The sequence below is a fragment of the Octopus sinensis genome, linkage group LG18, assembly GCF_006345805.1.
Source record: "Octopus sinensis linkage group LG18, ASM634580v1, whole genome shotgun sequence".
NCBI classification, from domain to species: Eukaryota; Metazoa; Mollusca; class Cephalopoda; order Octopoda; family Octopodidae; genus Octopus; species Octopus sinensis.
The window spans coordinates 23,865,798-23,886,051 of NC_043014.1; the positions used below are offsets into that span (position 1 = coordinate 23,865,798).

General features: G+C 36.3%; 1 protein-coding gene across 4 annotated transcripts in view; it reads left to right on the forward strand.

The window, feature by feature from the left end:
* LOC115221807 overlaps positions 1-14,336 on the forward strand; it is a 50,362-nt gene extending 36,026 nt beyond the window's left edge. Inside the window, exons 5-7 of one of the 4 annotated variants that reach the window (XM_029792041.2) lie at positions 4,831-5,691; positions 11,293-11,355; positions 14,056-14,336. In XM_029792041.2, coding sequence (XP_029647901.1) covers positions 4,831-5,691; positions 11,293-11,355; position 14,056 — 925 coding nt within the window. In that variant the 3' untranslated portion in view covers positions 14,057-14,336. Of the gene's footprint in view, positions 1-4,830; positions 5,692-6,522; positions 6,599-11,292; positions 11,356-11,500; positions 11,523-14,055 lie in introns of those variants that run through there. The other 3 variants (XM_036510781.1, XM_036510782.1, XM_036510780.1) reach the window with 3 other exon arrangements.
* The last annotated feature ends 5,918 nt before the right edge of the window (positions 14,337-20,254 follow it).

Genomic DNA, 20,254 nt, shown 5'->3' on the forward strand with positions numbered 1-20,254 from the left:
TTCTTCTACCAAATCAACTCACAAAGCTTTAGTTGGTTCAATGTTGTAAAAGCAGACATTTGTTCAAGTGTCATGTAGTAATACTGAACCCAAAACCTTGTAGTTGTGAAGCAAATTTGTTAACTAAGCAACCATCCTTTGCCTACTAAGAAACTATTCCTTAGAGAAATTGCATCTTCAAAACAAACCTAGGTATCTGATCCTTTATTGAATCAACAGCAAACACATGCTACAAGTGCAGCCCCATTTAGCTCACTTAATATGAAATGCATGTGTGCATGTATTTCTCTCTGCTGAATAATTTTTTTTTATAGAGTGGTAACTACATGAGTATTGATTTTTTTTCTTTGAATATTTTGGCCCAAATATTGGATTTGAATGTTCTTGAGATGATCATTGCTGCTGTTCTGCAATCTTTAACCTGTAATAGAGCAAAATTTAATGGTGACGGGACATACTACCACATCATTGCTGACTTATTGTTTGGTACTTCTGTGTTAACTTCCAACAGCGAGATCATTATCATGACACTGATACTAATAACTTACTGTGGATTAGTTGTCACCTATTACTGATAGACTTTTAAGTTCTAATCCATGAAGATGTTTACAATAGCAAACTGCTCAGGAATGCCTGCTCTTTCTTGCTTCTTTCTTAATTTAATCTCAGCAGAATCGAATTAGGTGGTTCCAGTGCTTTATATTTTTTCCTGAAAAGTTGCCAGCATCATGGCAAGGATACAGAATCAAATCTCTTGAACATAGAGCATTTCATACTTTGATTTGTATTTCTGAAACAGGAAATGTTTTGCTAGTATTTATTTTATTAACTACAAATATTTCAAGCATTGACATCTGTTTCTCTGTCCTTCCTCTATAGTTCTGTTGCTCTTTTCCTTCCCAATCTCCACTTACATCTAAGGTACAGATAAAGCTGCTGTTGCTGCTGATCCAATTAATAATTTCTTCTTTTATTCTTCATTTCAAAAAGCAAATTTGAATGTTATATAACCTGAGATCACACAGTTTTTAACAAGCTGAATGTCCTCCCTATTATTAATGATTTAGTCATTGCTGGAGTGATCCTTATGAGTTAAGCAAAATGAAGCAATTAAAATACCCATATATTCTATGCAGTGTCTTAAGATGGGATTTATACATCAAGAGAAATACAATGAGTGTAAAGTTATTCTCAAGTAGAATGTTCTAAAATAATAATTCTTTCTAATTTTGGCACAAGGCTAGCAATTTTGAGGAGAGATGGCAAGTTGATTACATCGACCCCAGAACTTGATTGATACCCATTTTATTCACTCCACCAAAAGGGTGAAAGGCAAAGTTAACTTCAGTGAGATTTGAACTAAGAACATGAAGAGCCAGAGGAAATGCTGTTTAGTGTTTTGTCTGCACTAATAATTCTGCCCACTCACTACATTAACCCTTTCGTTACCAAACCGCCCAAAAAAAATTTTGGTTAATGTGACCAAACCGCCCGAATTTACCTATTCATATTTAAATGAGAATATCAGAGCAAATCTCTTTAGTACATTCGTGAAAATACGTATTATACTTCGTAAACAGTTCAACTACAGTTTTGTACAAAAATCGAAGTGTAATTTTAATTCCGTGAATTTTGGGAGATTTTTTTCCGAAATTTGTTCCTATTGTGTTTTCAAAATTTGTAATTCTGACAAAAAATGGATACGAATTTCATTATATCAAGCAGTGAGTCAGAATTCGAAGAATTTTCTACTGAAGACCTTTATAAATCTAACTCTATGAGTGAAAAAAAAAAGCATGTGGTATTTGATAATGAATCTGATGTTTCATTTTCCGAAAGTGAAAACAGTGAATTCGAGAGCTCCGACAGCGATAAAGAAAATGAATTGGCACCTGAATGGAGTGAAAATTTAAAAACTGTTTCTTTCGGTGATTTTTCTGAAGAAACTGGACCAAGCCACAGACTTTCCCAGAAGAGTAAAGCCTTAGACTATTTCTTTTTACTTTTTCGAATGAGCCTATTTGAAATCATTACGGTGGAAACGAACCGTTACGCTAAACGTAAACAAAACGAAAGAAAGTATAGTTAGTGGTTTCCCATAACCTTAAATGAAATTAAGACTATTTTGCCATAAATATTATTATGGGTATCAGAAAGTTACCCAGAATAACAAATTCTATCGTAAAATTTTGTTGTATACCCAATTGAATATTAGCTAATAATCCATTTTCTATAGCGATGTTTGAACAAAATTTTAATAATTTTATATTTTGTTGAATTTACCTGTATCTACCTGCAATTAGAGTCACTTTGTGACAAAAATTATTGTATAGAATTGGTTGAGAACATTTCATTAAATTATCTTCCAAAATTTACGTTAATATATTGATAAATAAAAAAGTTATAGTTGTTTAATGAAACCAGACTAAATTTATGATTATGTTAGAAATTAATTGAAACACATAAGGGGTGTATTTTGGTCAAAAATATAGTAACGAAAGGGTTAACCTTATTGCACTGTGTTTCCAGTATAGTGAGAATAGCCAAAATATTATCTCTACAGGATTCCTGTTAAAGCAGTAATGAACAACACACATAGAAAAAGGAAGATAAAATACTAAAAATAGACAACTAATCACATGGCAGCATTGTAGTCAAGTGTGTTTATGACTCCTTGTTAATGATGTTCCCCATTGCTATAGTTTAATTTTGCTGTTAATCAGAAAGAAAAAAAAAAAGAAATGGATTTTTGCAATGAAATGAGCACTTTGCCTAGTAAACAAGAAAGGCCTAGGTTCTTTACAATTGAGAAAATTATTGGTGATATTTTGTTCTTCAGATACAACGTTTACCCATATGCAGACAATGAAAGTGACCCAGATAATGAAACTGGTCAAATTAATGAAGAAAATAGTGATTTGGATGAAAAAATATGGTAGTTGAGAGATAGGTCTGTTAGTTATTCTGAAATTTTTTTTTATTCTATCTATTAGTTTGGCTGCAATCATTACACTTAAGCTGTGTATGCAACTTTTTTTCCCCCTCAAGAGCCAAGTTAGAGTGTAAGGTTAGACATAAAGGCCCAGGTCTGACAGTTAATAATAATAATCACTTATCAATAAAAATATCCTTGCGTTTAACAAATTTATAAATAAGCAACTTCTATTCAATTACAGTTTTGGTATTCAGGTTTAAACTATTTATTTATCGTATGTTTTCACCCACAAATTATTGCCCACAAGCTCATTCATGTTACTGATTTAAAATGATATCTGTTCGATGATATTTACATCAGTTGAAATTACTTCAAAGCTATCTAGTTTTGATTAAGTAGTTCATATCATTTAATAGTATCAAAAAAGATAACATAAGAAGGTAAATTGGAATAAGTCTGTATCCCTTGCAGGGAGAGAGAAGTTTTTTTTTATCTTGATGCTTGGTGCTACAGTATTCTCTACAGCATACAAACTTATCTAGACTTATGAACTTTATTACATAACTAGCTGGCCCCGTGCCATCAAAAATGATGGCTAATTGCAGTATTTTATGTATAAATAAGGTACAAAATAAGGGACATAATAGTCACACATACAAACATTCACATAATTCTTTTGTACACACACACACATATACTTACACGGAGTTGAAATGCTGTTTGATTTCTCTTTTCAGCCTACTTCCATTGCACATACATAGACACACACACACAAACATTCACATACCTCCCTTTTACATACATATATTCACAGAGATGAAACACTGACTTTTTTTTCGCTGTAGAATTTATATTATCCCACTATCAGTCTGCCATCACCCCTTCCTTCCTTATTCATCTATCACCCCTTTCTCTCATTCATATGTTGTGACAGAAAAAACATAAGTATTATTATAGTAGATTTTTGTTGATATAATCCACACCAAGCTTTTTTGGACTCTGGATTTTTTATGTAATAAAGGGAAGAATATTTAAAACCATTCTATATACTAAAAACATGTCCCACCACCGTTCACTCTTCACTGTTTGCACACAATCACAACATTCTTCACATGTAGCCTAGACAAATTTTGGTAAGCATGAATTTACATTTATGAACAGGGACCTTGAAACATTCTGCCATGGGAACTTTTTCTTGATACTATAGATTACGACTATAGTAAACATGTTATGGAAATATATTCATGTTATACTCATATGTTCATGAACAACACAGAACTAAACTCATCTTCAAAACTCAACAGATACTAGGTTTAGTCATCTATGATGACTTTTTCAGTGTTCATGAAAGATCATGATTGCATCTCAGAAGCTGGACTTCCTCCTTAGAACCAGAAAAAAGGCCACTTGATTGATAGGCAACTTTTCATTCACTAACACACTGCACAAGCATTGATGTATTATATTTTCTTTATGTCTCTTTGAATGTTACTGTAATAGTTTCTGCTTTTCTAAATGAGTATGTTGTCTACTACCCATGTTCACTGAATTTACCTGCCTTTCTTCCAACTGTATTTCATCCCCTATACCCCTTACTAAACACTTTTGCTTGTTTATTTCTATCCAGAGCTGTATACCTCCAGGGTTCTTTAATTCAAACTGAGCATTAATCACATTAGCTCAGATTAACTAAAAAAAAAAAATGCTTTCTCTTGACAAAATGGAAAAGGAAACAGATTTTTTTTTCTTGTCGTTATTTAAATTTTCTATTCATTTTGTATTTCAAAATTAGTTTTTATTCACTGGAATAAGATTGTAATTTCCCTGTATATGATTTAAGCATTTCACTGAAAATATTTTCATTGTTGCATTTTGGTTTTGTAATGACTTCACAGGTGTCGATCATCAGCATTTAGTACATCTACAATGAAGAATATGAAAGGATATGCTCATGTAAATAAACATTCTGAAAGAAAGCGTCCCAGAGTTTTGCATAGAAAAATGTCTTCTACTGTGTCAAAGATCAGCAAGGCAAATAATTTGTTAGACTACTCAAATTATCAATATAGCCAATTAGAAGTTCCATGCGATGCTCATATGACTGACTGTTCTACTGATGTGAATCCTGTATCTGAAGACAGCCAATCCACTGAAGAAAGTTCTGTGTCCAAATATAGGCAGTCTACTGCTAACGATACCACTTCACAAAACGAGTGGATTTCTAACATGCAAAATAAAAATATAGATTTTGGGAATATCTTAGGGTTAACTTTTAAAAGGCCTGACAAAAATTGTTCTGGAAAGGTTTTGCAGGTAGACAAACCTAAAACCAAATTGAGCTGGAATGTTAAATCAAATTCAGATGTTAAAAATAATTTGAACAATTTAAATAAAGACTATTTCACTGAAGAAAATATTTCGAGCCAAAAACATTTCGACTATTCTGCCTTGCAGCAGCCAGTAACAACTATAAAAGGCAGTGATTTCGTTTATGGTATATCACCAATACCAGAAAATGTTTCTGGCAGGTATAGTTTTGCAGTACCTCGGATTGCATGGAAATCACTTGACAAATCCATGCACACCAACTTGCCTTATCAAACTGTTTCTTCATTAGACAAAAATTGTAATCCTGTTAGGAAAATGTTGCCTCAGTATTATAATCAGAGTGTAGATGCTGCTGTAATATCAGCTGAAAATACTCGTGAAATAAGGCAACACTCTACCACTAATACAGGTGTTTTGCAGCAAAACAAGTAAGTTTCAATTTCTAGTCTCTTTCAAAGAGTTACAACTGACAATTTCTATTCTGTATTGTATAACATGTAACAAATTATTCAAACTCACATTTTTTATATTTATCCTTTCATCTTGCAAATATATTAAATATGCATATCTGTGAAGTTTTCTCATTTCCTATAATTTATATACTTGTATCTACAAAATCTTGCAAGTTTTTATTTTTTAGCTGTATTTAAATGAAAGCCTGGCACTCATTCTATTAAAATCAGTTTCTTTGACTTTTTATGTTCTTTTATGGCTACACTTATTTTATGTCTTTTACTGTTAGTATCCTTTTGTATGTGGATACAAGCTGTAAAATCTCATGTTATGACACCTTGGTTCCTCCTTAATTCATTAAAAAAGAAAAAGAAAGTAAGAATTCAATATTATTATAGGCCAGAAACTTGGAAGGTGGAATTAACAAATGACATTGACTCCAGTATTTGACTTGTACTGTATTTTATTGCTTAGTGGCCAAGATAATTGGCTCATTATTGTAAGATCATGAGTTCGATTCCTGGCAGCATGTTGTGTCCTTGAGTAAGATACTTTTCTCATTGCTCTAGTCCACTGAGCTGGCAAAAATGTGTGGTAACCATCATACTCTGTGTCATGCTGAATCTCTCAGAGAACTCCTTTAAGGGTACACTAGTCTGTGGGGTGCTCAGTCACTAACCAATGGAAAGCTGGGCAGAAGAGACTGTAAAATGTCATGGGTATTGTCCCTTCTCTGCTGATGAACTCATAAAAAATGTATCCAATTAATTAATATTACTGAAAAGCTCTATTTTGCACTTTTTTAGACAGATCAGTGGTAAACACTATAACCTATTATTTTGGGGTTGCTGGTATTTCACTGAAGACTGTCTTCCTTTGTAGGTGTGTATCTGGTTTTGGTAACTTATCTGATTAGCTTATGTGCTAATTTCTCTTTTACAAAGCCTTTTCCCCATTAAATATAAACTAGCAGATATACCCGGCCTTGCTCGGGATTAAAATGGCATAGTTTTTTTTTTTTGTTTTACTTGTTTTAGTCTTGTGGCTATGGCCATGCTGGAGCACTGCCTTTAGCCGAACAAATCGACCACGTGATTTATTCTTTATAAGCCTAGTACTTATTCTATCAGTGTCTTTTGCCAAATTGCTAATTTATGGCAACGTAAACACAGTATCATCAGTTGTCAAGCAATGATGGAGGTACAGACACACACACACAAATATACACATGTACGACAGTTTTTTTACACACATATATTGCTGACTTTCAGGAACATTGTGCGCTCTAGGACTAATATTTTGCATTTGTGGCTCCGTTGGTGGCTAATGAGCCCTGCTCTTGACAAGCATGCATGACTGCAAACATTGCAGAGCAAGCTTTCCCCATTCACTACACCAGCCATGCTGGATATATGCTCTCTCAAAAGTGTCAACTCCCTCCTTAACCTGCTTCCTCCATCTGTGGCGATGACAGGCATTGTTCTCCCAGTTAGTTCCCAGGAAAGCAGGCTTATCCTTTGGTTCCGTTCTCATAACTGTTTCGCTAATCCAGTAACAACAATGCAAAGTATGTAGCCCTTAAAACGTTTTTTGTGCATTTACAGAGAATACCAAACTGTCTTACACAGGATCTTGTTTTTAAGAATTCCCAATAAGTTATAAATACCCAAATTGTGAAGTCAGTTATGTAATAACATAAAATTACTTATCCTATTGTAAGAATTCAAATAAAGTAGCCCCGAAAAGGGCTTTAATACGTTCCCAGAGTATATAAATTTTAGGAGGAAATACTAATAAGGTATGTATACTAAAATCGTGAAACATGTTATGTAATAACAGGCTAATTAGATATCTCTTATTATAAAAGGCAGATTTTATCTGCCTCCCTTTGGGAGTTATACAAATCTACAATATAGGATTTCTTCAATTACAATTTACCTAGCAGTTTTAAGAGTACAATGCATCGCGTCATGCCAGGTCCAGTTTAAAAAATTTAAACTCCAATTAAGCAAAATTTACAGAAAACTCACATTCTGGTGTGTGTGTCAAATGCTTTTCTTAGTCTGGTTTACACCACACGCAAACGCACACACACAGTGGGCAACGAATAAAATGAAAGTAATTGACTTACTGTAGTGAGTGATTCTTTCACTCTGCCTCCCACTTCCTCTTTTCACACATAGACACGCAAATATATAAATAAAATTGTAAGCTAACGTGCGTGTGTGTGAGTGGGTGTGTGTGCGTGTGTGTGTGTGTGAGGGTGCGTGTGTGTGTGTGTGTGCGTGTGCGTGAGTGTGACAGGAAAGTTTTTTACGACGAATATAACACCTATATCCAAGTAGCAGAAAGATAAGACAGTAAGGTGTGATTTGAGGGAGATTTGGCTGCTATTTCTACCATGTCTAGCTGCCATGTAGGGGTCTCCCTCATAGGCTCATACATACATATATACATAGATAAGACAGTAAGGTGTGATTTGGGGGAAATTTCGCTGCTATTTCTACCAGGTCTAGCTACCATGTAGAGGTCCCCCTCATTGGCTCATATATATATATATACATACATAAGACAGTAAGGTGTGATTTGAGGGAGATTTGGCTGCTGTTTCTACCAGGTCTGTTAGGCCTTCTCATGTAAACTCAAGCTTTCTCATGCCTTGAACATAAGACCAAAGCAGAGAATGTATTCTTTTATTCTTCTGCTTTTTCCAGCCATTGGTCTGTGGCCATGCTGGGGCAATGCCTTGAAGAATTGTAGTTTAATGAATCAACTCCACTTTTATTTTTGTAAGCATTGTACTTATTCTATCTGTTTCCTTTGTCAAACCACTAGGTGACAGGGATGTAAACAAACCAACATTCATTGTCAAGCAGTGGTGGAGGACAATCACAAGCACAGACACGCACACACACACACATACATGCATACACATATACACACATACATACATACATATATATATATGTGTGTATATATATATTGCAGCGTGGAAGGTGTTTGTAAGCCATTTAAGAAACACACAAAAACCGTTAGATTCACTTCAACATTTAAATTTAATTTGCCAAAATATTTTCGTCGCTTTGAGACCGCGACCTGTTCACTGACAAAAATATCGTGCTAACAGGTCGCGGTCTCAAAGCGATGAAAATATTTTGACAAATTAAATTTAAATGTTGAAGTGAATCTAACGGTTTTTGTGTGTTTCTTAAATGGCTTATAAACACCTTCAACGCTGCAACTGTTTTCGTTCCAGCACACGATCTCAGATCAAGTCACTTGCTATGCAAGTACATCTCTGTAACTATATATATATATTTATATATATATATATATGTATATTGGTAAAAACAGTAAGATAACAAAAGAAAGAAAGAGACCTCAATATTATGTAAATAGAGGAAATCTTTATATATAAAAGTGAGGTTGTGTGTCTGTCTCCTACGATTTAGATTCCTAACTACTCCCACATTTTGCGGTGCAGTTTAACCAAAACCGGGTATCTTATAGTCGTGATTCATATCGAGACCGTCTGGGTATTAGCGCGCGTCTACGATGAGTCTACGATTTAAAAAAAAATTTAACATCAATTTTTCCCATTTTTAATCCATTTTTGACATATATAAGGGAAGTAACTCTCTAAAATTTATTATTAAATCTCAGAACGTAAAAAGCTACAGTAACACCCCTCCCCCTTTGTGGTTAGCCATATTGAGATGGCTATTATACTTTACATCTCTAAAAATGCTTATATAATTATTTCCCTTACAAACCCGAGCAACGCCGGGCGATACTGCTAGTGAGATAATAATTCAAAATAAATAACTCTGAAAATGAATGGGTTATTTCCCTTGGAAGTTTAAAATAATTACTCTTGCCGTTCACTTGCGCCCAAATGTTATTCCTTCCACCGTTTACCTGAACATTTTTTCAATATCAATTTATACTTAAAACCTCCCCAGACACATTAGCAATGTGCGTGTGAAGTTTAAGAAAAACCAGTCAAGCCGTTTTGGCACAAAACGAGGACATACCGATACACACACACAGAGATATTTTCAGTTTTAATATGTAAGATAATATAATAATTTATTAATTCTTAACTCTGGAAATTAAAAAGCATGCTACTAATATTTAATTTGTGCATTAATCTAATAAAACATATTTTCCTAATGTGTTTTCTAAACTGTTCATGTTTCTTAATGGTTTCCAATTAATGTGAATTATATGATGCTATTAAGTCAAAGTTTCTTTGACATAAAAAGAAAAATATTTAAACATTTTATTTTAATTTCCTTGAAGTATCTGTCTTTTTTTTATGATGAAATTTATTTGTTGTTGACTGTTCCCAGTTAGTTTTGAGCAGGTGACAGCAAGTGAATGGCTTGCTTGCACAGCATATCTTAGATATGCAAATGTGAGACATGTCCTCAGTTTCAACTGAATGAAACAGAAGAGTCCTATCAGAATGTACCTGTTGCTTGCATAGACCTACTCTCTTGGTTGGTTTAACACTGCCACCTGTTCAGTGCTTTTAGTGGAATAGACTTTGTTGCAAGTATAGGGAGATAATTCATGATTTGTAATATCTTCTTCCTTTTTGCCCCATGAGGCCCTAAAACAAGGAACGTCTTTGGTACTGTTTTTATCTTCTAGCTAAGCAGTGAAAAAAAAATTTAACTCTTTCATTACAATATTTCTAACAAAATACACTCCCTATGTGTTTCAAGCATTTGGATGGATTCACTCCATTATTAAGATGGTGTTTGGTGCATAATTAAACCTAAGATTCTTACATAAAATTATAGAATAAAATTATACATGACAACACACCCCTACACTCACTTTCTCTCTTCTCTCTCTTTCACACACACATCCATTTCATATATATGTACATACATCTTTACTTTAAAACATAAATAAATAAATAAATAAAAAGTTTACAGAAATTAACGAACTCCAGATGACTATATCTTGGAAATCTGCCGGCTCAATGGTTTCCTTTCATGGCAGAATTAATAGTCAAGACTATTTAAGCATTTTATATGATCAAATTCATCCTATGGTTGCAGAACTGTTTCTGGGGGGAAAGGCAATCTTTCAGGATGATAATGCACCAATTCACACTGCTAAAGTTGTTACTGAATGGCACAAGGAACATTCTAGTGAAGTTGAACATCTTATCTAGCCATCACAGTCCCCAGATTTCAATATTATTGAACATTTATGGTGTGTTTTAGAAAAACAAGTAAGGAGTCAATATCCTCCACCATCTTCACTACAAGAACTGGAGACTGTTTTAGCTGAAGAATGGACAAAAGTTCTTCCCATTGGAAACAATCAAACTTTGTACGAGTCCATGCCTCATAGAATTCAAGCTGTAATTACTGCCAAAGGTGATCCTACCCCATATTAAAATAAATTTGTTTGAAATTTTAAGGTGTTTCCATTATTTTGTCCAACTCCTGTATGTGTTAAATACATTTTTGTGTTTAGCAAACTAACATTAATTGTATATTATTACACTAAAGTTATAAAATTTAATTTAAAAAAATGTTTTTCTTTTTTTCTTTTAGAGAAACAAATGTTTCCTCGAGAAGTCAGTTTTCAGATTACAGTACCCAGTTTACATCACCATAGTAAGTACTTCTCATCATCATCATCATCTCTCTTTCTCTCTCCTATTCAATTTTTTAGTTTTCGTTAACTTCTATTTTCAATCTGTATTTTTCTTTAAATCTCTCTATTCTTTATTTTCTCTCTCTTATTCAACAAATGGTAAAGCTTCTAACTATGTTGACTTCAAGTTGAGGATTAAATTTGCCTGATATCCTTCCAAGATTGATTAAAGCGAATACCAGCCATCCACAAACATATATCACAATCTTTTGGCATGGGGTAGCTGGAATTGCGCTTATTTGCTACAGCCCCTTGTCTTCTGACACAGGCACCTCTCTTATCAACAATCCCTTAACACTGAACTGGGTGCATTTTACTACATGCCCTGTGTGTGTTAAAACAAAGACTGGAAAGTCTGGCATAATTTTAATTTCGTATTACATGTGTTTAATTACATAAAGAATATTATTATTAACTAGCTTAAAAGCTGCACTCTGTGCAAATTTTTTAAAGCTAGCTCTTGTGGTTCACTTGAAAATAATAAAAAAAACATTAAAATATTGTCTGTTTAAAGAAAGCTAAAATATAAATACTGAACAAACGAAATCACATTCAGTTAAAAATATTTCTAAATGATTAAAATATTGTGTACGTCAAAAAGTCAATGTTTTTTTACTTAGAGCGTGCGATGACTGTGTATATATGTCACAGATAGTGGACGTATGTTTGCGATGATTGACACACCAAGACATTCACTATATGTGTGTATATTCTGTATGTGTGTTGACATCATAGAAGCGCCCCCTCCCTTTTTTTTTTGAGGGGGAAGAAATAATAAACAAAAATTGTGTTTAATCATTTTCATTAATAAATAGAGGTCCAGATATCACAAAAATTTGTACTGCACTGCTGAAGGTAATCATGAAAATAAATATGCAAAAATGTTAAGATAAGGGATACTATTTCTGAGATATTTTGGGTACACACGAACATCTCTAGAGTTTTAGTATTATTAAAATATATATATCCTTTATCTTTTATTGGCTTCAGCTAGAGGCTGAGGCCATGCTGGTGCAGCACCTTTACTACATCCAGGGATTTTTCCAGTATTGCTTCTAGTGAAGTAGTGAGTTGGACATTGCTGCTCTTTTTTGTGCTTCCTGCTTCGTTGTGGGTTCATCTGGAATTGGAGATAAAAAACTATCTAGATATTTTTTTGAAAACTTCCATGTCTACACCTTGCAGATCTTGATGTACTCTGGGAGGACATTAAAAAGTTGTGGTCTCTTGAATCCCAAGCTATTACAATATTGGGTTCATATCCTCGATGGTGATGGGCCCTTTGGTACTGTGCAGTGCCATCCAGTTCGGAGATTGTTGTAGATTTTGATTCCAAAATTTGGAACCAGACCCTCCATTATTTTCCACATGTATAGCACTGTATATCTCTCACAGCTCCTCTCCAGGGAGTAAAGTGCCAGTTCCCTCAACCTCTCCCAGTAGCCCATGTGTTTTACTGGGTCTATGTTCTTTGTGTAGTGGCGTTGGATCGCTTCTAGTTCTGCAATCAGTTTTACACTCTGTTGGGATCACAACTGGCAACAGTAGTCCAGACGGCTGAGGACAAAGCTTCTCCAAAGCAGAAGCATTTTGTCTCTGTTCCTGGTCCTGAAGTATCTAAGGATCCAACCTCCCACCCGCCTGCATAGTGTTGCCATCTGAGCAGTGTGCATTTGGATTCACAGGTCATGTACCGACTCTAACTCTGGGATTACATTTCCTGCTGGCTCCATGTATTCAGCTGTAGTTTGTTTGTGGGCTGATAGTGCAGTGCTTGAAATTTCATGCCATTGAACTGCATATTATTCTCATTAGCCCATTTGTATATTGCGTTCAGGTCATTCTGCAATCTTAGGATGTCAGTAAGATCCTTGACCACCTGTTAGACTTATGTATCATTTGCATAGTTGGTGAGTGTGAGGATGACTCTATGGCTGAGGGCATGTCCGAGAGAGTTACCACAAACAGTAATGGACCCGGCACTGTTCCCTTGGGAAGTCCACTGAGGATTGGTGTCACTTTAGAGAGAGCACCATTTGCTGTGACAGCCTCACTTCTACCCCTCAGGAAATGATGCAGCCACTCTCCCAGTCTTCCAGTGATACTGAGGTCACACAATTTATAATATATCATCCCATGATCGACTTTGTCAAAGACCTTGGCTAAGTTGAGATTATATCACATCCACATTTGAATGGTTGAGCTGTCATTTTAGTACCCAAAGTGCTGTAGTAGCTGTGTTAGGCAGCTCCTTCCAGGACGGAAACCATGTTGTGTATCTATATGTAAGTCATCTAGGAATGTGGTCAGTCTTTTTCTGACAATGCATTCCATGATTTTGCTGATATGTGAGGTCAGAGAGATAGGCCTGTAGTTTATAGCATCTGTTCTACTTCCTCTGCAAATGTAGACTGAAATACAGGGGTCACAGACGGGGCAGATTATTCCTTCTTTTAATGTTTGAGGTAATGTACCATACTCTAGGGAACTCTGGAAAGGCATTTGCAGTGGTTTTGCAAGAGCGTTCTTGCATGTTCTAACAGAATTGCTGGGAGTCCATCTGGGCCTGTTGCAGAGCTTGGGTTTATCTTGTCAATAGCTGACAATACATCCTCTTCTGTAATGTCAATGTAATTGATGGTTGCCTTTTTCTCTTGTAGGTTAGCGGTATTGAAGGCCTGCTTATTTTCATGTTTTCTAGTGGGGACTTGAAATCACTTTGGAATTGTTTATTGAGTGCTTCACTTACCCTCTTGTGGGGTCTGCAGTCAGTGAGCCCTTTTCGTCAAACATTGATCATATATATATTTATATTTATATGTAGTTGCTTTGTGTCTGTTTATCTCCCACCACTGCTTGATAAATGGTGTTGGTGTGATTACGTTCGCAGACTTAGAAGTTCAGTAAAAGAGGTCAATAATAAAGTACCAGGCATTAAAAAGCAAATAATGGTGTCAATTTGTTCAATTAAAATTCTTCAAGTCGATGTCTTAGCACGGTCGAAGTCCAATGACTGAAAAAGATAAAAAAAAACCCACTAAATTCCTAAGTAAAATTTGAAGCTAAGGGAGATAACTCTTGTTCACCTTGTCAGTAATACTATGGCATTGAAACTTTTTTTTACCTGCTAGAAATAACAACCCAAATGCTTTTAAATCAGATCCTAATGCTGGATGTTCAAGAACCAAATGAAGGGCAGATTTTCAATCTTGGAATCATCCTGATTCCAAAAAGGTATATGTCTACATAGACTGAGATACAGGGGTCACAGACAGATTTTTCTTTTTAATTTATAGTAGGGGTATTGAAAAATATATATGAGATCTCCTATCTGTATTCCTCAGAGATATGTAGATACATACATAGAAGGTGAAAAGTGGAAGAGAAAGAAATGTTTAGGTATAAGAGGAGCAAATTATAATGTAAGACATATTCAAGTTTATTTCAGATTACATGAAATAATTCCTGTAGTAGGGAGTTTGCTTCCTAACCACATGGCTCTGGGTTCAGTCTCATTGAATGGCACCTTTGGTAAATGTCTTCTACTGTAGCCTTGGGCCACCAAAGCCCTGTGAGTGGATTTGGTTGAGAGTTAACCATGAGTACAGCAAAGAATCTGGTGTATAGGTAGCGGTTCATCAAGTCTTAGTCCTTACCCCCCACCCCCTTTTCATCATTGTCTTCTAGGCCATAACAGAGGAATTCAAGACTGGCAGCCCCTAGAAACTACTATATGCTGATGATCTTGCCCTGATAGCAGATTCCATATCAGAGCAAGATGAGAAATTCCAGGTGTGGAAGCAAAACTTAGAGTCTAAGGGTCTTAAGGTTAACTTAGCAAAGACTACAGTCTTAGGAAGCAAGAAAACTGACAGGACCCTAACCCCCTCAGGTAGGTGGACCTGTTCAATTTGTAGGAAAGGTGTAGGCAGGAACTCCATACAGTGTACCCAGTGTAAGCTAAGGACACATGAGTAGTAGAGTGGATTAATAGGAAGACTATCAGAGAAGATAGTTTTCATATGTGGAAAATACACAGGATCCATAAAAACTTTATAGATCTGGAAAATTTATTCTCTCAAGGGCCTTGGTGACTTATTAGAGGTAGTTGATGATTTCTGCTACTTAGGAAACGGAGTAAGTTGTTGGGGAGTATGCATGGAGAATGTAACAGCTAGAATAAGAATAGCATGTAAGAGATTCAGAGAACTCATACCTCTGTTGGCCACAATAGAGTTATCTCTCTGAATGAAAGGAAGATTGTATGCTGCGTGTATATGGACAGCAATTCTACATGGTAGTCAGATGTGGGCCCTGAATGCAGAGAACATGTGAAGGTTAGAGAGTAATGAGGCTAGTATGCTCCACTGGATGTGTAATGTAAGTATACATGTTTGACAGAGTGCTAGTGTTCTGAGAGATAACTTAGGCATAGAGGAATTGGTTGTTGTGTGCAAGAGAAAAGACTGCACTGGTAGCTCCATAAAGATGTATCAACCACTCACAGTGGGTGAAACACAATAGAAGTGGGAGACCCAGGAAGACGGATGAAGTACTGAAAAATGACGTCAGGTTGCTGAACCTCTCAGATGAGATGTCAAAGGACCAATTATGTTTGGCACCTTGCCATACTCAAGAAGTCTCATACTCTACACCAACAGAAGGACTGGTCTTAAAAATTTCTGCTGCAAAGTACTCATGCAGTACCACGTAAAAGTGCCACATAAAAGCACCCAGCTCACTCTGTAAAGTCATTGGCATTACGAAGGGCATCAAGCTGTAGAAACCATGCCAAATCGTCCAATCCATTCCAGCATGGACAACGGATGTTCAATGATGATGATATATATATATGTGTGTGTGTCTGTATTTATTCCCCATCACTGCTTGACAACTGGTGTTGGTTTGTTTATATCTCCATAACTTAGTGGTTCAGCAAAACAGACTGATAGAACAAGTACCATGCTTTTAAAAAAAATCCTGGAGTTGATTCATTTGACTAAAAATTCTTCAAGGCAGTACCCTTGCATGGCCGCAGGCTAATGACTGAAACAAGTAACAATATAGGCATAGGAGTGGCTGTGTGGTAAGTAGCTTGCTTACCAACCACATGGTTCCTGGTTCAGTCCCACTGCGTGGCACATTGGGAAAGTGTCCTCTACTATAGTCTTGGGCCGACCAAAGCCTTGTGAGTGGATTTGGTAGACGGAAACTGACAGAAGCTCATCATGTGTAATGTCAGTTTGCACACACAACAGAGTGTAAGCACCCTGAGAGAAATGCTGGACAGAAGAAGCATCAGATGTGGTGTGCAAGAGAGACGTTTGCGCTGGTATGGTCATGTACTGCGGATGAATGAGGAGAGATGTGTGAAGAAGTGCCACTCCCAAACAGTTGAAGGAATCTGGGGGAGAGGTAGACCCAGGAAGACATGGGATGAGGTTGTCAAGCACGACCTTCGAACGTTGGATCTCACAGTGGCAATAACGAAAGACAGATCTCTGGAGATATGCTGTGACTGCTAAGACCCAACAAATAATGTGAGTTCATGGCTGCTTCCTGCACCAGTTTCGCATAGCCCCAGCCCATCCAAAGTACCTTGGATTGCAGAACGACCTGCTGTGCTTACCTTGGATTGTAGGGTGACCTGCTGTGCTGAGGAGACCTATTGAGTCAAGTACATCAATATCAAAATAAATATCAAATGGAAATTGTAGTTTTGATAGCTGTGCCGGCGGCACATAAAAAGCACCATCCGAACGTGGCCGGCTTCTGTGCCGGTGGCACATGACCTGCTGTGCTTGAGGAGACCTATTGAGTCAAGTATATCAACATCAAAATAAATATCAAATGGAAATTGTAATTGTGATACCTGTGCCGGTGGCACGTAAAAAGCACCCACTACACTCATGGAGTGGTTGGCATTGGGAAGAGCATCCAGCTGTAGAAACTCTGCTAGATCAGACTGGAGCCTGGTGCAGCCTCCTGGCTTCCCAGACCCCAGTCGAACCGTCCAACCCGTGCTAGCATGGAAAACGGATGTTAAACGATGATAATGTACTTGTGTGTCTGTCTTTGTCCCCCCAACATCACTTGACAACCGATACTGGTGTGTTTACGTTCCCGTAACTTAGCGGTTTGGCAAGAGAGACCAATAGAATAAGTACTAGGCTTACAAAGAATAAGTCCTGGTGTCGATTTGCTCGACTAAAAGCAGTGCTTCAGGATGGCCACAGTCAAATGACTGAAACAAGTAAAAGAGTAAAAGAATACAGGGTTTGGACAAAATAATGGAATCACTTTAAAATTTCAAACAAATTTAATTTAATATGAGGTAGGACCACCTTTGGCAGTAATTACAGCTTGAATTCTACAAGATATGGACTCATACAAATTAGAATTGTTTCCAAAGGAATTTTTGTCCATTCTTCAGCTAAAACCGTCTCCAGTTCTTGTAGTGATGAAGGCGGAGGATATCGACTCCTTACTTGTTTTTCTAAAATGCACCATAAATGTTCAATTATATTGAAATCTGGGGAATGTAGTGACCAGATAAGATGTTAAACTTCACTAGAATGTTCCTCGTGCCATTCAGTAACAACTTTAGCTGTGTGAATCACTGCATTATCATCCTGAAAGATTGCGTTTCCCTCCGGAAACAGTTCCGCAACAATAGGATGAATTTGATTAATTCTGCCATGAAGGGAAACCATTAGGCCAGTAGATTTCCAAGATATAGCCTCCTCAGGTCATCACAGATTCTCCTCAATGTTTAACAGTTGTAAGAAAGTGGTCTGGGTCAAATGCTTCTTTTGGCTGTCTCCATACGTATACTCAACCAGTGATCAGAAATAAGGTAAACGATGATTCGTCTGAGAAAATAACATTCTTCAATTGCTCTAGGGACCAATTCTGTAGGTTTTTACTCCACTCTAAACGTTTGCAACGTTTGTTTTTGAAAGTAGTGGTTTTCTTATTGCAACCCTCCCGTGAAATCTGACGTTGTGCAGCGTCCGGTGAACAATTTTTGTGGAAACTGGGTTCTTGAGGTGGTCATTAAGCTCTGCAGTAATTTTGGGAGCTGTACTTTTGTGATCCTTTCTAACAATTCACGTAAGAGTCCTATGGTCCCTATCTGAAAGTTTTGGTTTTCTTCAGGAATTTTATATCAACAAGGAGGTTTTTCCCTCTTTCTCAAAGGCTGTCATTACTTTTGAGACAGTACTTCTTGATACACCAAACATTTCGGCTGTTTTCGTTACGCTAATGCCTGCCATACGAGCACCAACAATTTGACCTCTTTATAATAGACATATTATTTTAATGAATTTTAATTACTTTATTCAGATGATATCTGAAAAGAAACAGCAAGTTCAGCAAAACATATTGTTGTGCCACACGCAGGCCTACGATGCCACTACGGGTCCACACACAAACAGCCCACGATTTGCTGGCCCAGAGAAGGTCGCGTGCGACAACGCCCAGTAAATCAAAAACCCACTCCGGATGGTGAAGCAGCAAAATGTAGCTAGTAGAGCCACACACACAAGCGTTGCGTAGTCAAAGATTTTTTTTTTCTTAACAAAACATTCAACAACAATGGTTAGCAAAATATTCATCACCTTTGGAAAGTTCTTTTTTTTTCTTTCCTTAGTTCCTTTAAAGAAACACATTTAACATTTAAGAACACAAAGTTCTTTTCTTTTTCTCTTTTTTTAAAACACAAAGTTCATTTCTTTTGCTTCTCTTCTTTTTTTTCTTTTCTTTTCTTTTAAAAGCACAGTCAACAACTCAGTTCTCTTTTTTCTTTCTCTTCCTCCGAAGAAACACATTTAACAACAAAGTTCTTTTTTTCGTCTTTTCTTTTCAAACAGTTAACGTCAAAGTTTTTCTCTTTCTTTCTATTTTTTTTTTTAAACATTTAACACCACAGGGTTTTCTCTTTATTCTTAAAACATTTAACAACACAAAGTTTTCTTTTTTTCTTAGAACATTTAAAAGTTTTCTCTCTTTTTTTTTAAAACATTTAACATCAAAGTTTGTTCCCTTTTAAAACACACAAAAACATTTAGCGGTTAACATTTTACGGCAGTATCCCACTACATCACTTGCCTGGTCGTTCAGTTGGCCGTCTCTCGCTCCATGTATCTCCCTCTGCCCCTGTCTGTTTCTGTCAGACCATGTCTGCCCCTTGTCCCGTCTTTCTCTGACTGCCCGGCAACTTGGCGCTACTCATATATATGAGGCCGTCCTGCCAGAGGGAGAGACATACTGTACGTGACAGTGCATATTTCCCTTCCCAAAACTTTGTCTTCTTTAAACTCTCTGTGACCGTAGAGGGCCAGGGGTCAAGTGCCTACGGCCATATACAACCATGCTCCTTGACAGGACAAAGGAAATACCACTGGCCTGAACAACTGGAACACTGTTTCGATCCCAGCTCATGGGAAAAGGGACATAATGTTTTTTTGTTCCTCTACTTATTTTTGCGTTCGTAACCACTACATATGAACATTAAGGTTAAACATAATAATATAGAACAAAATAATGTACATGAAAGAGTAATATGATACAATAAGTACAGTATGTATAAGTGAATATAAATAAATACAAATATAAATATAAACTACATCTTACAGCTGTTTCAGCCATGCAGATATCGATGCCTCATTATGCTCATATTAGCCATGTGTGATAGCTTAATATGTAGTTATAAATGTGACACAACAATATCCCAAGGCCTCTTCAGAGATTATGAAGAACAAACTCAATTAAATATGAAAATCAGAGGAGGTACATCCATACAATGGTGGGTACATACCCATAATATGATTAAGATGTGTATCATATTACTTTCAT